General features: G+C 47.4%; 2 protein-coding genes across 2 annotated transcripts in view; both read left to right on the top strand.

Annotated features, from left to right (window-relative positions):
- Positions 1 to 997, top strand: part of pde1a (phosphodiesterase 1A, calmodulin-dependent) — a gene marked incomplete at both ends in the record, with an annotated part of 14,378 nt that extends 13,381 nt beyond the window's left edge. Inside the window, 5 exons of the mRNA XM_083906714.1 lie at positions 50 to 131; positions 212 to 332; positions 413 to 597; positions 692 to 853; positions 936 to 997. Coding sequence (XP_083762840.1) covers positions 50 to 131; positions 212 to 332; positions 413 to 597; positions 692 to 853; positions 936 to 997 — 612 coding nt within the window. The remainder of the gene's footprint in view (positions 1 to 49; positions 132 to 211; positions 333 to 412; positions 598 to 691; positions 854 to 935) is intronic.
- A 2,993-nt stretch (positions 998 to 3,990) lies between these two features.
- Positions 3,991 to 19,248, top strand: LOC310941637 (SH3 domain-binding protein 4; the record flags this gene model as incomplete). Its single annotated transcript, XM_083906824.1, has 5 exons — positions 3,991 to 4,041; positions 9,800 to 9,993; positions 10,083 to 12,436; positions 18,686 to 18,874; positions 19,024 to 19,248. The coding sequence occupies exons 2-5, from the start codon at positions 9,867 to 9,869 to the stop codon at positions 19,246 to 19,248; spliced, it is 2,895 nt and encodes a 964-aa protein (XP_083762950.1). The 5' UTR covers positions 3,991 to 4,041; positions 9,800 to 9,866.
- Positions 19,249 to 20,000: the final 752 nt, after the last annotated feature.

The following is a 20,000-nucleotide window of genomic DNA, read 5'->3' as shown; positions in this document are numbered from 1 at the left end:
CATAAATCTCAGTCACGTTTGATTGACAGCTGTCGTCTCTTTGTTTCAGGGAGACAAAGAAGTGGAGCTGGGCCTTCCCTTCTCGCCTCTCTGTGACCGTAAAGCCACCATGATCGCACAGTCGCAGATCGGTAAGAGGTTCACGGGCCCGTGACTGCCCCCTGCTGCTCTGGAGTGTGCGGTGTTTGTGACTGTGTGACTGTGTTCGCAGGATTCATCGATTTCATCGTGGAGCCGACCTTCAGCGTTCTGGTCGACACCACGGAGAAAGTCATCGGACCTTTGATCGAAGAGGACAGGACGGCCCGCGAGACCGGGACCAGGAGGTCCAGGTACCGACTCGTCGGTTTTAGAATCCTCAGATAAATCACTAGGACTGTGTGTCTGTGATGACGTCGTCGTTTGTTTCCAGCTTAACAGGAAGTGGCTCCGTCACCGTGGAGTCGGTGCAGAGACACAGCAGCAATCGTCACGGCAACAGCGACGACGGACAGACGGACTTCTCGCTGACCGCCATCGACCTGCCGGCTCTGCGGCGCCACCTGTCGGGCGTCATCACCAGCAACAAGGACCGATGGAAGGAGCTGTCTGTGCACGGTATACACACACACACATAAACACATGCACACTGTCACACACACACACACACACTCACTCACTGTTTTCTCCCGTGTGTGTGTGTGTTGGACAGAGTTGGCCAATAAGGAGCAAGAGAAACAAAAGGAGGCGGAGTCCAACGTGGACTCAGACGTCCAGTCACCCCGACACAGTGCCCCTGATGGACACGCCTCCGACCAGTCAGACGCCTCCCAGTCACCTGACCACAAACCTGCAGGTCACATGACCTGCAACGGTACAAACACACACACACACACACACACTCATCATTTTAACGTCAGTGACCTCACACACTGTTGTTATGCTAATTATTGCAGGGGCGGGGCCAAGCGAGGAGACGGAGGAGGAGGTCAAAGACGAAGTGCCTGAAAACGCCTGACGCCGCCGCCACGCAGCGACCTCACCACTGTATCTGACTGAGGCCGGTCACCATGGCAACCGTGACCACCAGAGTTCAGAGTTTAAACGCAGCAGCAGCAGCAGCAGCGGTCCGCGCCGCCGCCGCCGCGACCAAACCCTGACAACGACAACAAAAAAGAAAAGAAGAAAAAGGCGGGACCTTTTGTTTACGACACATCGCACACGTTACAGCGTCGTGGTCCGTTACCGTGTCGACGTGTCGCGTGATTTTTTTTTGTTTCTTTTCTTAGAGACTCAGCGGAACGCTGTCTGTGAAAAACATCCACGCTCAGGTGGAAATAAAGAGAGCGCACGGACGTGCTGTGGCTCATCGGGTCCTGTAGGTGGCAGCAGACACGGGGGGCGGAGTCATGGTGTGACACGTGCTCTTTAAATATTTAAATATTCTGTACATGTGACGTGACTCCTGATCTTCTCTGGAATCAGATCCTCAACTCTGACCTGTTTGCTAATCGCTGTGGTTATAGGCTAATGTTAGGATGCTAACATGCTAATCTAAGGTAGTGGAAAAAAAAAACCTGCTTAGCATCAGCACTTTAGCATGACTAGCCTGCTAACATGCTTAGGTGATGGTAGCTGTTCTAGCCGATAATCCTTCGCATTTTAGCATGCTAATTTAGCATTGTTTAACCTGCTAACATGCTAATAATTACCATTTTAGCAAACTGATTTAGCATTTTTTAAAAGCCTGCTAACATGCTGAGGTGATAGTAACCATTATACCCGGTAATCCTTAGCATTTTAGCATGCTAATTTAGCATATTTTAGCCCGCTCACATGCTAAACTTGACTAAGAAGGTGGTTAACATGTATAATGCTAACATGCTAATATGATGGTTAACTGTTACATATCAATGTAAATATTAATATTTTAGCATATTAGCATGCTAATGTTAGCGTTTAGCTTAGAGCATAAAAATTAGCCTTCTATATTTACATCAGGAGCAGGATAACGTATGTTTACAGTAGCCTAGAGTGGACAAACTAAACGTGTTTTGATGCTAACTGAGGGCTAACTGAAGGCTACGTAGTTTCAACAACACGTGGGATGATTTTCAACTGAAACTTTAAACAATAAATGTACACACTGTACCTTTAAAAAAGAAAAGTCCACAGGTGATTGATATTGGATTTAATGTAACATGAGGTCAGAGGTCATCTTTGATTGACAGCAGATGATCCAGAGGAAGTTTACGTGTTTACTAATTTAAAGGGTGTTTACGTTTTCAAAATGGCCGCTAATGTACAGTTTCTTCATCTTCGTGGACAAAGAGGACGACGCGAGGACGAGGACGCTGATAAAAATCATGTGACTGTAACTAATTATGACTGTCAATAAATTACACTGCCAAACACTGAATACATGTTTCTATGGCAACGGCCAGGACGCTGAGGGGGCGGAGCCAACATGGCTGAGGGTGAGAACAGTGTGTGTGTGTGTGTATGTTAAAATGCTTCTGAACCTGAAGAGTGTGACGTCAGTGGGCGTGGCCTATTCTACAGACCAGACATGATGGAGAAAGATGCTGGTCAATTAATGATATTAAAAACTCTTCAAAATAAAGGTGAGTTTTTCCATTTCTTTGTTTTTATTATTATTATTATTATTATTATTATTGTGTTCACGTCATTTCATCATCTCATTCTTCTATTTTGTTCATTTCTCATCCAGGAGCAGAACTCCACATCAGTCATTCAGAGTCTGCACTGTGTACACTTCACCAGCAGGGGACAGCACCAGTCGAGCTTTATCTGCAGACGGGCGCAGTTCGACGTGGCTGAATGAGCGAGTGAGTCATTTTGTCCTCGTGTTTTTTGTTGTTTTTATAAAACAAAAGGAAAATTAACTCATTTCAGAAAGAGAAACCGACACAGAACATATATATAATATAAATATATGTATATATAGTGAACTGAAATATAAATAAGAGTCCTGGGCATGTTTTTATGGACTGTTTCACCAAAGTCCATAGAGAAAACCAGTGATTTTAACATCACAGAGACACAGGAGTTCACAGGAGTTGTTGATCCACTGCTGCCTCCATCACTAACTTATAATGTCTGATTATGTAAAATTCGGCTTTAAAAATATTTCATTTAGAATTAAATCAGTGACACAAAGTGACCACACGAGGCAGCAGAGGACCAGCAGCTCCTGTGTCCCTGTGAGCTAAAAATCACTGGTTTTCTCTATGGGGTTTGGTGTGGGAGAGTGAGTGGTTTACAAACTTATTGTCTAACTAAACCTCATATTTATTGGACTCTGTATGATTTTAATTTAATTATCAGCACGCGGAGGAATCAGCGAGTGACAGACGTAAACATGACTCAGCAGAAATGTTCCCACAGAGGTCACGGGGTCAGACTGTGACAGTGATTGACAGCTCGCTCTGCTGCGTCAGCACTCATTGATCTGTGAGGGATGACGTCACTGCAGCACACACACACACACACACAGAGCCTGGCATCATGACTGTTAAAGATGCAGCCGCCCCCTTGTGGCACTTGGGAATAAATCACTCTGAGTGTATGTTGGTGAGTTATCACTTATCATTTTATTCCATTCACAAAAATGGAAATTCGACATTATAAATAATATATGTATATTATATGGTATAAGATGCTTATATTGTACTTCATCTATGAATATTTCTACAGTATTTACTGTTTTTTGTACAGAATCTATATACTATTTTGTACATATAATTCATTTATATAGTATTTTATATATATTTACATATTTAAATATCATGTATGTACAGTATAAACACGGACTTCATGTCTCCTTCAAATCATCGTCGTCGGTCGGTGACGTCACGCGGCCGGATGGCTCCTCCCTGTCCCGCTGACATCAGCCGCAGCTCGGCTTCTCTCCTCCAGGAGGAGCCGCTGCCGGAGCCTCGCTTCACTCTCTGCCCGGGCAGCTCGACGCCAAGTGCGGCTCCACGGCTCCGCTCTCAGCGCTATGTTCATGGGGACACACGGAGGTCCGAGGTCCGCCAGGTGAGCTGCTCCTCCTCCTCCTCATGTTCTCCTCCTCAGGTTCTCCTCCTCAGGTTCTCCTCGTGTTCGCGTTAGTAACGGTACAGAGAAAGTGCGAGCGAGTGAACAGCTGCTCGTTCTCATCCCGCAACTTTTCCGTGTGTGTGTGTGTGTGTGTGTGTGTGTGTGAGAGAGAGAGTGTGTGTGTGATCTGCTGATCTTCAGTAGAGAGGAAGAGTCAGACACGTCCCTCTGTCTGTGTGTGTGTCTGTGTGTGTCTGTGTGTGTGTGTGTCTGTGTCATAAACACTGACCTTGTCAGGACCAGTAGTCCTCATGGAGACTTAAAACCTGGTCCTAGTGATGGTTAGAATGGAAGTCAAAGCAGAGTCCTGACAAGAATAGCTGTACAAACCTGTGTGTGTGTGTGTGTGTGTGTGTGTGTGTGTGTGTGTGTGTGTGTGTGTGTGTGTGTGTGTGTGTGTGTGTGTGTGTGTGTGTGTGTGTGTGTGTGTGTGTGTGTGTGTGTGTGTGTGTGTGTGTGTGTGTGTGTGTGTGTGTGGTGGTCTGTCTCTGGTTGCCATGGTTATTAAACAACACAATACACACTGATCTCCAGTGAGGATTTAACATCAGTCTCTTACAGCTGCAGCTCACTGTGTGTGTGTGTGTGTGTGTGTGTGTGTGTGTGTGTGTGTGTGTGTGTGTGTGTGTGTGTGTGTGTGTGTGTGTGTGTGTGTGTGTGTGTGTGTGTGTGTGTGTGGTGGTTTCGTGGTAATATTTCACATTTTTTCTTCATCACACCTCTCCACAGTCTATCAGGGCGTTAAAGGGATAGTTGATGTTTTTGCACACAGTAGTCGCACCACTCACTCTCCCCACACCAAAGTCCATAGAGTAAACCAGTGATTTTAACATCACAGAGACACAGGAGTTCACAGGAGTCGTTGATCCACTGCTGCCTCCATCACTAACTTACAATGACTTATTCTGTCAATTCGGCATCTGAAAATCTTTGTTTGGACTTAGTTAAATGACACAAAGTGACCACACGAGGCAGCAGTAGACCAGCACCTCCTGTGTCCCTGTGAGCTAAAATCACTGGTTTTCTCTATGGGCTTTGGTGTGGTTCACAAACTCTCGCAAACACTGAGATAAAGTCACAAAGACAGTTGTCGACTGGTTCTCAGCAGCAGGGGGCGCTCACGTGTCCGTGCCTCATCAAACCAGAGTTTAAAAAAAATACAAAAATAACTGAACTAAGCCTTTAAATATGTTTATTGTTCATAATAAATGAACGCAGGTGGAAATGTGAGCAGAAACAAACAGGATCAGAGTTTCCCTGTGACCCCCCCCCCCTCCTCCTCCACATACCATGTGAAGTGGTTTAGTCCAGATCTGAAGGATCCTGCTGAGGAACAAAATCACCTCCTGATTCTTTCATCTTCAGAGAACATGAGTCCTCTGTGTGAGGATGTACCAACACTGTGACCAAACCAAAGTCTTTGTCGTGGGGGGGGGGGGGGGTGAACAATGAGGAAAAAAACCTTAAAAATAACCTCCTTTTTTTCATCAACATTCCTTTGACTTCCTGTTTCCCCTCTGACCGAGTGAAGGAGGCTGCTATTCATGTTCCAGGGTCCTGCTCTAACACCTGTCTGATGCAGCAGAACGCAAAAGCTTCTTAAATGTGAACGTTTTCTACTTTCTGTCATTTTTATCGGACATTTTTTAAAGCTAATCCTCTTCAAACCTGATTATATAACGATATAAAAACTTACAGTGACTTTTGTCTTTGCTTCGTTAACTCGCTGACACGTCTTCGTCCTGAAAACGATGTAAAAACACCGACGCGTTATTTAAAATTCATCGTAAAACGATTCGAGAAGACGACGACCGCGAGGCTGCAGTACCGCTGACGGACACAGAGGGCGACGGAGAGCAGGGACTGTTCGTTTGAAACCAGCTCCGAGTTCACGATGTTAACGTTGAGCTAACGCTAGCGCGTGTGGAGAAGGTCGTTTCTCTGTACGTTTATCGGAGCGTTGACGTTAATATTTTCCGTCGCGCTAATTTCAGACCAGAATAGCGTGTTTAAATGTCGGTGATTAACAGATTTGTACGTCTTTAATTCAACTTCAATCTACAGTCGTCGACATTGTTGTCTTTGACGACGCTCTCCGACCAATCGGGGGCCGGCACTCTGATGACGTCACGCGTTAGCATGTCGGCTAAAGCAGAACCTGGTCTCGTAGCTAAGGATCAGGCACGTGTGTGTGTGTGTGTGTGGTCCATGACGGACGTGAATGGACTTCATTGTTTTTGAATGAATGCATGTGATCGGAGATGAACACACACACACACACACACACACACACACACACACACACTCACACACACTCAGGAGTCACTCCAGATGATTACAGCAGAGACAGTGAGGACACGGCTCTGGCCCCTCCCCCCCCCTCACTCTGTCTCGTCAGCTTTATCTTATGTCGTCCATTATGAGTGAGTGAGTGAGTCACCCCCCCCCCCGCCCCCCCCCCCCCTCAGAGTCTGAACACAAACACAACTTTTATCTCTCGTTTTACCCACAAACATCATCTTTGTTTGTGTCCACATGAGGATGCTAACGCTCTGTTAGCTCACGATGCGTACGAACAATCTCCAAACACGCGAAGAAGACGATGACGGATGAAGAACGCGATAGTAAACGCGAGTTTTTCCCTGTATTCGTTGGTTTCGCGTAAACGCGAGCGGGGGGGGGGCGGAGTTTAGAGATTTACGCATTGACGACTTTGTGTCGTCCGCTTTCACACAGGAAACAAACACAGGTGTATTTAAGGCATCGCTGTGCTCACAGCGCCCTCTGCTGGACCACGTTGTTATTACTTCAGAAGGTCTGATTCACTTCAGAGCTGGAGTGTGTGTGTGTGTGTGTGTGACAGCTGAGCGTGACCTCTGACCTCTGTTTTTTTTTTAGATTTTTTTTTATTATTATTTTTTTAATTTTTTTAATTTTTTAAAATTTCACCTCTCGTCACTTAAATCATACATGTTCCCGACGGCAGCTCCACATTCCAGACATTCCAGTGGATTCTTATCCCGGGAGTCTTTTGAGCCCAGTGTGTGTGTCTGTCTGTCTGTGTGTGTGTGTGTGTGTGTGTGTGTGTGTGTGTCTGCTCTGTATCCAACATAAACATCAGTAAATGTGTACACACACACACACACACACACACACTGTGATGTTTACATATGTAAAGTGTTCCAACCTCAGGCAGAAACTGTTCATCCACGTGTTGTTGAGTTTCTCTAAGGTTCTCTCAGGTTATGTGTGTGTATATAAACACGTATATATGTGCATATATATGTATATATATGTGTATATATACATATATGTGTATATATACATATATATATATAGATTTATTTACTAGATATGTACTTGATAGATATATATAAAAAGTAGGTCAAACAGATCAACAGTGTGTCCTATGAGGCTCCGCCCCCTCCATGACCTGATGTATCGTGTGTGTGTGTGTGTGTGTGTTGACTCAGTGTCACACTGTTTGTGTTCATGTGTTCATCCTCTCTCTCTCTCTCTCTCTCTCTCTCTCTCTCTCTCTCGCTCAGTTCAACGACCGTCAGCTCGACGTCGTTTGACCTCTGACCTTTGACCTCTGAGTGCAGCGTAAACACCAGGTGTTTTTTTTTTATTATTCCACGTTCAATGTCAGTTTTATTTATATTAATGACTCAAACGTGTGTGTGTGTGTGTGCGTGTGTGTGTGGTTTGCGTTGTCGTCACACACACATTTAAAGCGTCCGCGTCGGCGACTTTTTTTCCTCGTAAACTTTTCATTAAACTTGTTTTTATGTGATGTTTTGACTCTGGTCGCCGTGGTGATAATAATTAAAGCGTAGGCTCGCTCGCTCACTTCCTGTTAGCTTGTGAAGCTGCAGCGCGTAGCTTTTAATAGTCCGATATTTACATCATTAAATATCATGTTTCCTGTCCGGTATTTCAAAATAAAAGTTGTTACGTTTTATGAGCGGGATTAACAAAAACAAAAGTTAACTTAAAGGAGTGTGTGTGTGTGTCTGTGTGTGTGTGTGTGTGTGTGTGTGTGTGTGTGTGTGTGTGTGTGTGTGTGTGTGTGTGTGTGTGTGTGTGTGTGTGTGTGTGTGTGTGTGTGTGTGTGTGTGTGTGAGAACAATGTGTTTAAACGTGGGAGAGTTCCTCAGCAAAGATCTGCTGCTGCTTCTCATCACAAAGGCATTTCCTCCTCGGCCACTTCCTGCTCAGGAGCGGCTGTCCCTCAGGCTCCGCCCCATCCCCCCACAGACTCCGCCCACACTGTGCGGTTGGTCATCAGGGGTTTTTTTTTTTTCCTAATTTGTCTCATTAAAGCTCTACGTCGTCTTCTCCTTCAGAACGTTCATGTAAACTTCACAAGTCTTTAAAGGAACACGTCGCGTTTTTAAAGATTTATTTGCATTTCTGAAGTTTGTTAATATTTACTTTAAAAATACATAATATAAATAACTCAATATTAGTTTTATTCTAACACTGAAAATGTCAAAGGTTAATGTTGTTGTGACGTTTTATGGACGAAAATAATCGTTCTCTTCATGATGACGTTTTCATTTTCTGAAATATTTATGTCTACGATTATCAAAATAAAGTAAAAATATGTATAAAACAAGTAATAATAATAATACCGTTAATGTCCAATCTGCAAACGATTAGCTATTCTAAGTCGTGTTAGTTGTTATGAGCCTGTCATTGACTTTTTTTGGTCATTGCTAGCTGTTGTTAGCTTGTTCTCAACTGTTGTTCGCTCTCATCAGCTTGTGTTAGCTCTTGTTTGTCTGTTGTTAGCTGTTGGCAGTTTGTTTGCAACTGATCTTGCTCTTGTTAGCTGGTGTTAGCGCTGTTTTCTTGTTCTTAACTGTTGTTAGCTGGTGTTAGTCTGCAGTTAGCTCATTGTTAGCTGTTGTTTGCCTATTGTTAGTCTGTTGTTGGCTCATTTTGAGCTTGTTGTTAGCTGGTGTTAACCTGTTGTTAGCTCATTCTTAGTCTGTTGTTAGCTCATTGTTAGTCTGTTGTTGGTTCATTATTAGTCTGTTGTTAGCTCATTGTTAGTCTGTTAGCTGCTGTTAGCCTGTTGTTAGCTCATTGTTAGTCTGTTGTTAGCTCATTATTATTCTGTTGGTTCATTCTTACTAGCCTGTTGTCCGCCCATTGTTAGCCTGTTGTTAGCTGGTGTTAGCCTGTTGTTAGCTCTGTGTTTCTAAAGACGCTGCTTCAGCTTCCCGTTGTCTCTGGTCTCTGTTGACGTCTGTGTTGACGTTTTTTTAAAACCGTCTTCATTAGCGGCGTCCGCAGAGACTCGTCCGTCTCATTACAGCGTCTCCTGACGCCCGGTTGCCGGGCAACGACGGCGGATTTGAATTATCTCTGGATTCTTGTTTTCTGGCGCACGTGCAGAGACGACGACTGTGAAGCTCTGTGGTGAGGACCACCCAGAGGTTACGCCTGACCTCTGCTGACCTCGCTCCTCCCACTGCTGTAAATAAATGACATCCAGACGCCGTCGACCGTGGGACGTGTTTGGATTAAAGCTGTTGAGTGTGTTTTATGGAGCATCAGAAGGAAGTCACTGAACGCAACTTCTTCTTCTTCACTTCTGTTTCTGACTCAGCGTGTTAATGTTGCAACATTCCGAGCGTCCTCGTGTCTGTCTGTGTGTTAAATATGAAACTCTCTCGTCCGACAGATGATGGGAGGCTGTCGCTGACGTCGCTCGCAGGAACCCGAAAACACAACCCGCGGCCGCTGCCAACATGGCCGCCCATCGAATCCGGGCCACCGCCAACAACAGCAACGTGTCTCTGCCTCGCTGCAGGTCCGAGGGGACGCTCATCGACCTCAGCGAGGGCGTGTCGGAGGCCACGCTCACCGATGTCAAAGGTCAGACGCTCATCGCGATAACACGGATCCGGTGTTAGCGATTAGCTTGGTTCAGCGAGTGAGATCCTCTCTCTGTGTTTTGTTTTCAGTGCCTTCTCCCAGCACCTTACGCCTGGACGCCACGGCCTCCTTCGGCGCCGCCAGGGAAGTCGTCGCCATCAAGGACTACTGCCCGTCCAGCTTCACCACGCTCAAGTTCTCCAAGGGCGACCGCCTCTACGTCCTGGACTCGTCAGGGTCCGAGTGGTGGTACGCCCACAACAACACGGAGATGGGCTACATCCCGGCGGCGTACGTTCAGCCGCTCAACTTCAGAGACTCGTCGCTCAGCGACAGCGGCATGATCGACACGGTCGGGGACTGTAACGAGGAGGCGGCCAAAGAGCTGGACCTTCTCGGGGAGTGGTCCGGGCTGCTCCTGAAACCGACCACCTACCTAAACGGAAACCCCTTTGCGGGAACCCCTACCTCCACGAACCCTTTCCTGAACGGCGCTCCTCAGAGCTCGCTGGACCAGAACAGCAACGAGAAACCGGTGGACCTCCTCCTGTTTGACTCGCTCGCTCCAGACTCCACCAGCAGCTCTGCCGACGTCAACGGCTTCAGCGGTAGCGTTTATCACCTGAACCCTCTCAGTCCCGTGGACGGCGTGGGCCAAACTCTGCGCAGGGACAACCCGTTCTTCAGGAGCAAGCGCTCATACAGTCTGTCGGAGTTGTCCATCCTCCAGGCTCAGTCCGACGCCCCTCAGGCCTCCTCGGGGTTCTTTGGAGGCCTGAAAGCACCGGCGCCAGAGCAGTTCCAGAGCAGGGAGGACTTCAGGACGGCGTGGCTCACTCACCGCAAGCTGGCCAGGTCCTGCCACGACTTGGACTCCTTGGGCCAGAGCCCGGGCTGGGGTCAGACGCAGCCGGTGGAGACGAACATCGTCTGTCGCCTGGACAGCTCCGGAGGAGCCGTGCAGCTGCCGGACACCAACATCAGCATCCACGTCCCCGAGGGCCACGTGGGTCCAGGAGACACGCAGCAGATCTCCCTGAAAGCTCTGCTGGACCCACCGCTGGAGCTGAACAACGACCGCTGCACCACCGTCAGCCCCGTGGTGGAGATCAAGCTCAGCAACATGGAGACGAAAACCACCGTCACCCTGGAGATGAAGGTGTCCGTGACGGTGAAGACGGAGAACCGGCGGACGGCGGAGGTGCTGTGCGTCAGGAGCGACTGCAAGGACGGCCCGTACGCTCCGGTTCCTCAGGCCTACGTGTACGGCGACACGGTCCAGGTGCGTCTGGACAACCTGGAGCCCTGCATGTACGTCTGCGTCGTGGCTCAGTCCCAGTCCGGGTCTCCGGAGTCCACGGTCTGGGAGCAGGTGGTGAAGAAGATCACGTTAGGAGTGTACGGTCCTAAACACATTCACCCGTCCTTTAAGACCGTCGTCACCATGTTCGGTCACGAATGCGCGCCGAAGACGCTGTTGGTGAACGAGGTCGGCAAACAGGCTCAGGCGGCTCCGCCCGTGGCTCTGCAGCTCTGGGGCAAACATCAGTTCGTCTTGTCCAGACCTCAGGACCTGAGGGTCGGCGTTTACTCCAACATGGCCAACTACGAGGTGAAGGTCAGCGAGCAGGCCAGGGTGGTGCGGGGCTTCCAGGTCAAACTGGGCAAAGTCAGCCGGCTCGTCTACATGATCTGCTCGCGCAACTCCGAAGAGGTCTCGGACTTCACCTTGAGGATCCAGGTCAAAGACGACCACGACGCCATCCTGGCCCAGTTCTGCGTCCAGACGCCGACGCCGCCGCCCAAATCCGGCCCGAAGACGTCGGTGCAGCGGCGCTTCCTCAAGAAGAAGGAGGTCGGCAAGATCGTCCTGTCTCCTCTCGCCGTCGCCACCAAGTACCCGCTCTTCCAGGACCGCAGGATCAACAACCTGAAGTTCGGAAAACTGATCAAAACCGTGATCCGGCAAACGAAGAACCAGTACCTGCTGGAGTACAAGAAAGGAGACTTTGTGGCTCTGCTGAGCGAAGAGAAGATCAGGCTGAAGGGTCAGCTGTGGACAAAGGAGTGGTACATTGGATATTATCAGGGCCGAATGGGACTGGTCCACGCCAAGAACGTGCTGGTGGTCGGGAAGGTCAAGCCCATTTACTTCAGCGGGCCGGAGCTCACCACGTCGGTGCTGCTGGAGCAGATCCTCAAGCCCTGCAAGTTCCTGACGTACATCTACGCCTCGGTGAGGACCATACTGATGGAGAACATCGGCAACTGGCGAGCGTTCGCCGACGCCCTCGGGTACGCCAACCTGCCGCTGACGCACTTCTGCCGCGCGGAGATGGACAGCGAGCCGGAGAGGGTGGCGTCGGTGCTGGAGAAGCTGAAGGAGGACTGCAACAACGCCGAGAGCAAAGAGCGCAAATCTTTCCAGAAGGAACTCCTGACGGTGAGTGACGCGCTCGCTACGTCCTCGCTAAGCTGCCGCCGCCGTCCTTAACTTTGTTTTGTCCTCGTCACAGGTTAAGAATTTACTGCGATAAACCGTAATTTACTAATTCATCATCAGTCGTCATGGAAACGCGCCGTACGTTAACGTCGGTCACCACTGAAACGCTTCGTACGTTAACGTCGTTTGCCACGGAAACGCGATGTGCGTTGACGTCAGTCGTCATGGAAATGTGTTCTACGTTAACGTCAGTCGCCACGGAAACGCGTCGTACGTTAACGTCAGTCGTCATGGAAATGTGTTCTACGTTAACGTCAGTCGCCACGGAAACGCGTCATACGTTAACGTCAGTCGTCATGGAAATGCGTTCTACGTTAACGTCAGTCGCCACGGAAACGCGTCGTACGTTAACGTCAGTCGTCATAGAAACGCGTCGTGCGTTAACGTCAGTCGTCATGGAAACGCGTCGTGCGTTAACGTCAGTCGTCATGGAAACGCGTCGTGCGTTAACGTCAGTCGTCATGGAAACGCGTCGTGCGTTAACGTCAGTCGTCATGGAAACGCGTCGTACGTTAACGTCAGTCATCATGGAAACGCGTCGTACGTTAACGTCGGTCACCACTGAAACGCTTCGTACGTTAACGTCAGTCATCATGGAAACGCGTCGTACGTTAACGTCGGTCACCACTGAAACGCTTCGTACGTTAACGTCGTTTGCCACGGAAACGCGATGTGCGTTAACGTCAGTCATCATGGAAATGCGTTCTACGTTAACGTCAGTCAACACGGAAACGCGCCGTACATTAACGTCAGTCGTCATAGAAACGCGTCACACGTTAACGTCAGTCGTCATGGAAACGCGTCTTCCGTTAACGTCAGTCGTCATGGAAACGTGTCGTGCGTTAACGTCAGTCGTCATGGAAACGCGTCGTACGTTAACGTCAGTCGTCATGGAAACGCGTCGTACGTTAACGTCAATTGTCACAGGAACTAGTCGTACGTTAACGTCAGTCGTCACAGAAACACGTTGTGCGTTAACCTCAGTTGTCATGGAAACGCGTCGTACGTTAACGTCAGTCGTCATAGAAACGCGGCGTACGTTAAAGTCAGTCGTCATCGAAAATGCGTTGTACGTTAACGTCATTCGTCATGGAAACGCGTCGTACGTTAACGTCAGTCGTCATAGAAACGCGTCGTATTTTAAAGTCAGTCGTCATGGAAACGCGTCGTACGTTAACGTCAGTCGTCATGGAAATGCGTTCTACGTTAACGTCAGTCGCCACGGAAACGCGCCGTACGTTAACGTCAGTCGTCATAGAAACGCGTCGTACGTTAAAGTCAGTCGTCATCGAAAATGCGTTGTACGTTAACGTCAGTCGTCATGGAAACGCGTCGTACGTTAACGTCAGTCGTCATGGAAACGCGTCGTACGTTAACGTCAGTCGTCATGGAAACGCGTCGTGCGTTAACGTCAGTCGTCATGGAAACGCGTCGTACGTTAACGTCAGTCATCATGGAAACGCGTCGTACGTTAACGTCGGTCACCACTGAAACGCTTCGTACGTTAACGTCGTTTGCCACGGAAACGCGATGTGCGTTAACGTCAGTCATCATGGAAATGCGTTCTACGTTAACGTCAGTCATCATGGAAACGCGTCGTACGTTAACGTCGGTCACCACTGAAACGCTTCGTACGTTAACGTCGTTTGCCACGGAAACGCGATGTGCGTTAACGTCAGTCATCATGGAAATGCGTTCTACGTTAACGTCAGTCAACACGGAAACGCGCCGTACATTAACGTCAGTCGTCATAGAAACGCGTCACACGTTAACGTCAGTCGTCATGGAAACGCGTCTTCCGTTAACGTCAGTCGTCATGGAAACGTGTCGTGCGTTAACGTCAGTCGTCATGGAAACGCGTCGTACGTTAACGTCAGTCGTCATGGAAACGCGTCGTACGTTAACGTCAATTGTCACAGGAACTAGTCGTACGTTAACGTCAGTCGTCACAGAAACACGTTGTGCGTTAACCTCAGTTGTCATGGAAACGCGTCGTACGTTAACGTCAGTCGTCATAGAAACGCGGCGTACGTTAAAGTCAGTCGTCATCGAAAATGCGTTGTACGTTAACGTCATTCGTCATGGAAACGCGTCGTACGTTAACGTCAGTCGTCATAGAAACGCGTCGTATTTTAAAGTCAGTCGTCATGGAAACGCGTCGTACGTTAACGTCAGTCGTCATGGAAATGCGTTCTACGTTAACGTCAGTCGCCACGGAAACGCGCCGTACGTTAACGTCAGTCGTCATAGAAACGCGTCGTACGTTAAAGTCAGTCGTCATCGAAAATGCGTTGTACGTTAACGTCAGTCGTCATGGAAACGCGTCGTACGTTAACGTCAGTCGTCATGGAAACGCGTCGTACGTTAACGTCAGTTGTCACAGAAACTTGTCGTACGTTAACGTCAGTCGTCATGGAAACGTATGTTAACGTCCGTCGCCAAGGAAACGTGTCGTACGTTAACGTCAGTCGTCATGGAAACACGTCATGCGTTATACAGTATATATACAGTATATAATGGATTAAAGGTTACATTTAACAGTAGGAAATCTCTTTGTATGCAGATGATACTCTGGTGTATTTGTACATTCCCAAAAGCATAAAAGCAGAAAAACTTGTTTTAATTATGCGTAAAAACTCTCAAAGTGATGAATTATTGCAGCTAAAAAACTCATCTTTTTGTCTCACAAAGAGTTTTTTCTCTGTTTTTCCTTTAAACTGCGAGTAAACGAAGAGAAAACTCCTCGGTGTTTATTTCCTGCTGCGACCGCAGCCTTTTTGATTTCTATAAATACGATCTGTGTGACGCGTTCACGTGTTTCGATTGTCTCCGTGGTAACCGTGGTAACCGTGGTGGGGTTTTTTTTACGCCGTAATCCCGACACAAATAAGATAAAAACAGCGTTGAGTTCAGAGAAGAAGAAAAGCAGACGTTAAAAACGTCTCTAACTGCTGTTTACAACCTGACGCAAATTACAGTGTTAGACGTCGGTCAGCTGTCGACCGCCACAGAAACAGGAAGTGAGAGAGTTTCACGTCAGGATTTTCAAAAGAAAATCACTCTGGTGGTGCGTTCACTGACTCGTCTCTTACTGTTTAAATCATCGTCTTTGTCGCTGCTGTAAAGTATTCACCACAGTCTGTGATATTCAAATAATAATGAAGACGGAGGCGGAGTCAATGAGAGGCGGAGTCAATGAGAGGCGGAGTCAACCGTCAACAATAGGGAATGAGGACATTTTGTCTGGTCCTCACAGTTTTAAAGGTCTTTTTGGGGATTGAGACCTGGTTTAAGGGTTAGTGTGTGTGTGTGTGTGTGTGTGTGTGTGTGTGTGTGTGTGTGTGTGTGTGTGTGTGTGTGTGTGTGTGTGTTTGTGTGTGTGTTCTTGTATTAGTTACCTTGTCAGGACCAGTAGTCCAAGATCTGGTCCTAATGAGGACCAGAACCTCATTCCTGAGGAACTGATTTAAGTTTAGGACTAAGATGAGGACTGTGTGTGTGTGTGTGTGTGTGTGTGTGTGTGTGTGTGTGTGTGTGTGTGTGTGTGTGTGTGTGTGTGTGTGTGTGTGTGTATGTGTGTGTGTGTGTGTGTGTTCTTTTATTGTTACCTTGTCAGGACCAGTAGTCCTCATGGAGACCAAAACCTGGTCCTAGAACCTCATTCCTGAGGAACTGATTTAAGTTTAGGACTAATTTTGGAACTCTGTGTGTGTGTGTGTGTGTGTGTGTGTGTGTGTGTGTGTGTGTGTGTGTGTGTGTGTGTGTGTGTGTGTGTGTGTGTGTGTGTGTGTGTGTGTGTGTGTTATCTCTGAACATATGACTGCAGGAATTTTCCCCTCTGGATTTGGCGCACACACACACACACTCTTGTTTTTATCTCTTAGTGAGGACCATCATAGACATAACGCTCTTACCCCTTAACTTAACTTAATTTAACTTAACTTAACTTAGCTTAACTTAACTTAACCTGAAACATAACAACTAACCCTTAAACCAGGTCTTAACCCTGAAAAAAGCCCATTAGAAAGGTATTTAAAGATGTCGCACATCTGCTCTCAGGCGCCCCCTACAGTTGGTCAGTGGTACAGTTTAGTTCCACAGTGTGATTCACCCTGTCATCATCATCATCATCATCATCAGTTCACGTCAAAATCATGAAGACTATTTAAAACCAGGAGAATGTGTGTCCATCAAACGTCTGCAGACGACTTCTTTTCTCTGAACTCTAAAATAACTCACACATTCCACAACTAACCCTCCAGAGAGCACAGGCCACGCCCCCACAGGGAGGAGGAGGAGGAGGAGGAGGAGGAGGAGGGATTAAAAGGAAAGAGAAAAAAGTAGATCTTTGTTGTTTCTCCTCCAGAAACAGGAAGTTGTTTCTGTTTAATCTGAAACTGTGATCTGACCGAGAGAGGATCTGACCTCTGACCTCTGAACCTCAGGAGGAGGAGGCTGAAGAATAATAATACTAATAATAATGAGGTCAAATTAAATATATTTATAAATATTGAAGTTAAATGAAGGCGGGGCCTAAAACAGGACGTAGCGCTCACGTAAATGTAAACGTTAAGTTTGATTCAAACAAAAACAAACAAACCAAAACATTGTTAGCGGGCGACAGGAAGTGATGTCACAGGGTTTCCTGTCCTTGTTCTGTCCAGTGAGGAAGTGGCTCCTCGTCTTTATCTTCATCAGAAGACGTCAACAAACAAAAGTGTCCGAGTCAGAGAGGAAACACGCGCACACACACACACACACACACACCTTCATATCCTGTTTCTCCACACATTCCTGCAGTATGAACCACTCACTCTCCCACACCAAACCTCATAGAGAAAACCAGTGATTTTAGCTCACAGTGACACAGGAGCTGCTGGTCTACTGCTGCCTCGTGTGGTCACTTTGTGTCACTGATTTAAGTCTAAATTAAATATTTTTAAAGCCGAATTCACTAAAATCAGACATTGTAAGTTAGTGATGGAGGCAGCAGTGGATCAACAACTCCTGTGAACTCCTGTGTCTCTGTGATGTTAAAATCACTGGTTTACTCTATGGACTTTGGTGTGGGAGAGTGAGTGGTTTACAAACCAAAGTCTCTCAGTTCAGATTTAAACACAAACACGAGGCTCATGTAAAAAATGCTCAAAGCTGAGATTTGTGAGGATTGTGAAGCAAAACAAGAGCGGATTAAGACGCTGCACGTGTTCATTATTAGTCTCTTTGTAGTTTGTGGTTTCACTGACTTCCTGTCAGCGAGATTAGAGCTGAGATTAGGATTAAAGATTCTCTACAATCTGTGAACAAACTTTAAAATCATCTGTAGTAACATTTTGTTTCTTCGTCGTAATTTAACAACAAACATCTGCCTGTGGGGTTGTGTTTTAGTGTAGACAGACAGGAACTCAGGCTTTTATTTTGAAAACTGTAGACAGACAGGAACTGAGGCTTTTATTTTGAAAACTGTAGACAAACAGAAACTGAGGCTTTTATTTTGAAAACTGTGGGGTTGTGTTTTAGTGTAGACAAACAGAAACTGAGGCTTTTATTTTGAAAACTGTGGGGTTGTGTTTTAGTGTAGACAGACAGAAACTGAGGCTTTAATTTTGAAAACTGGGCAGACAGAAACTGAGGCTTTTATTTTGAAAACTCTGGGCAGACAGAACCTGAGGCTTTTATTTTGAAAACTGGGCAGACAGAACCTGAGGTTTTTATTTTGAAAACTGTGGGAAGACAGAAACTGAGGCTTTTATTTTGAAAACTGTGGGCAGACAGAAACTGAGGCTTTTATTTTGAAAACTGGGCAGACAGAAACTGAGGCTTTTATTTTGAAAACTGGGCAGACAAAAACTGAGGCTTTTATTTTGAAAACTGTGGGCAGACAGAAACTGAGGCTTTTATTTTGAAAACTGGGCAGACAGAAACTGAGGCTTTTCAACAAACATCTGCCGAGTCACCTGTTAGCTTAGCATCTAGCGTTTGTCCATTATCATTCAAAACGCCACATGATGAGTGCTAACCGTGGACTTTCATCCTCGGGCTGTTTAAATGCTAACATGCTAACATGTTTTAAGATGTCGAGCTCCTCCCACCAGAAAATGGCCCCGCCCACATTGACACATTTAACCGTGAGGGATGTTAGGCTATTTCATGTGATGATAACAGCAGAGACGTGTCCTCTGTGTGCAGGCTCTGTTGAGGATGGACTGTCAGGGTCTGGTCGCGCGCCTGGTCCTGGACTTCGTCCTCCTGACCACGGCGGTGGAGTTGGCCGGACGATGGCGGGAACTCGCCGAGAAGCTCGCCAAGGTCTCGCGTCAACAGATGGACGCTTACGAGGCGCCGCACCGCGACAAGAACGGGGTCGTGGACAGCGAGGTACGACTGCGCTAACGATGTGATAGCGTGAGATGGAATGTTGTAGAAAACGTTCAATGTTTTGTTGCACCAATCATGCAGTGCCCCCTTGTGGCCACTTTAGCGAGCCAGACAACATTTCACATGTCATTGCGTGTCGCTCTCTCCAGGCCATGTGGAAGCCGGCGTACGACTTCCTGGTCACGTGGGCGGCGCAGATCGGCGACAGTTACCGCGACGTGATCCAGGAGCTGCACATGGGTCTGGACAGGATGAAGAACCCCATCACCAGACGCTGGAAGCACCTGACGGGGACGCTCGTCCTCGTCAACTGCCTGGACGCCCTGCGGAGCTCCGCCTTCAGCCCCGCCCCTCAGGACGACTGTGCCATCTGACTTACTGCTGTCGCGCCACCTTCAGCTCCTCGTGGCCCGCCCCCTTGCCCCGCCCCCTTGCCCCGCCCCCCCCTCACGTCTGGCAGTATTTAAAGACTCCTTTAATAATGGTTATCGGTCATAGTCGTGTATTTTTGTATCTTCTTACAGCGTTTTTAAAGCTTCACACTGTGCGTCTTTTTAAAGAGAAGACACTTTTAGAATTCCTGTCTCTGTTGCCATAGTTACACGTGTCAACCCTCTACTATTTATTTATATGTGAGACAGAGGAGCCACGGCTTCTTCTGGTCTTCAGGTTCTCGCTCTCTGTGGTCTTCATGGTCTCCATGTTCTTCATGGTCTTCAAGCCTTCATGACCTTCATTGGGTTTCATGGGTTTCATGGCCTTCATGTTCTTCATGGTCTTCATAGCCTTCATGGCCTTCATGGGTTTCATGGGTTTCATGGTCTTCATGGCCTTCATGGTCTCCATGGTCTCCATGTTCTTCATAGTCTTCATGGTCTTCATGGTCTCCATGGTCTCCATGTTCTTCATAGTCTTCATGGCTTTCATGGTCTTCATGGCCTTCATGGTCTTCATGTTCTTCATGGTCTTCATGGTCTTCATGGCCTTCATGGTCTCTATGGTCTCCATGTTCTTCATAGTCTTCATGGCCTTCATGGTCTTCATGGTCTTCATGTCCTTCATGGTCTTCATGGTCCTCCTCCTGCTGATGAATCGTCTCTGCTGACATTTTGACTTCTCGTATCTT

Source organism: Microchirus variegatus (genome assembly GCF_963457635.1).
Source record: "Microchirus variegatus genome assembly, chromosome: 20".
In the NCBI taxonomy this organism is placed as follows: Eukaryota; Metazoa; Chordata; class Actinopteri; order Pleuronectiformes; family Soleidae; genus Microchirus; species Microchirus variegatus.
The sequence above is the reverse complement of the archived record's forward strand: the minus strand, read 5'-3'. Positions and strand labels throughout refer to the sequence as shown.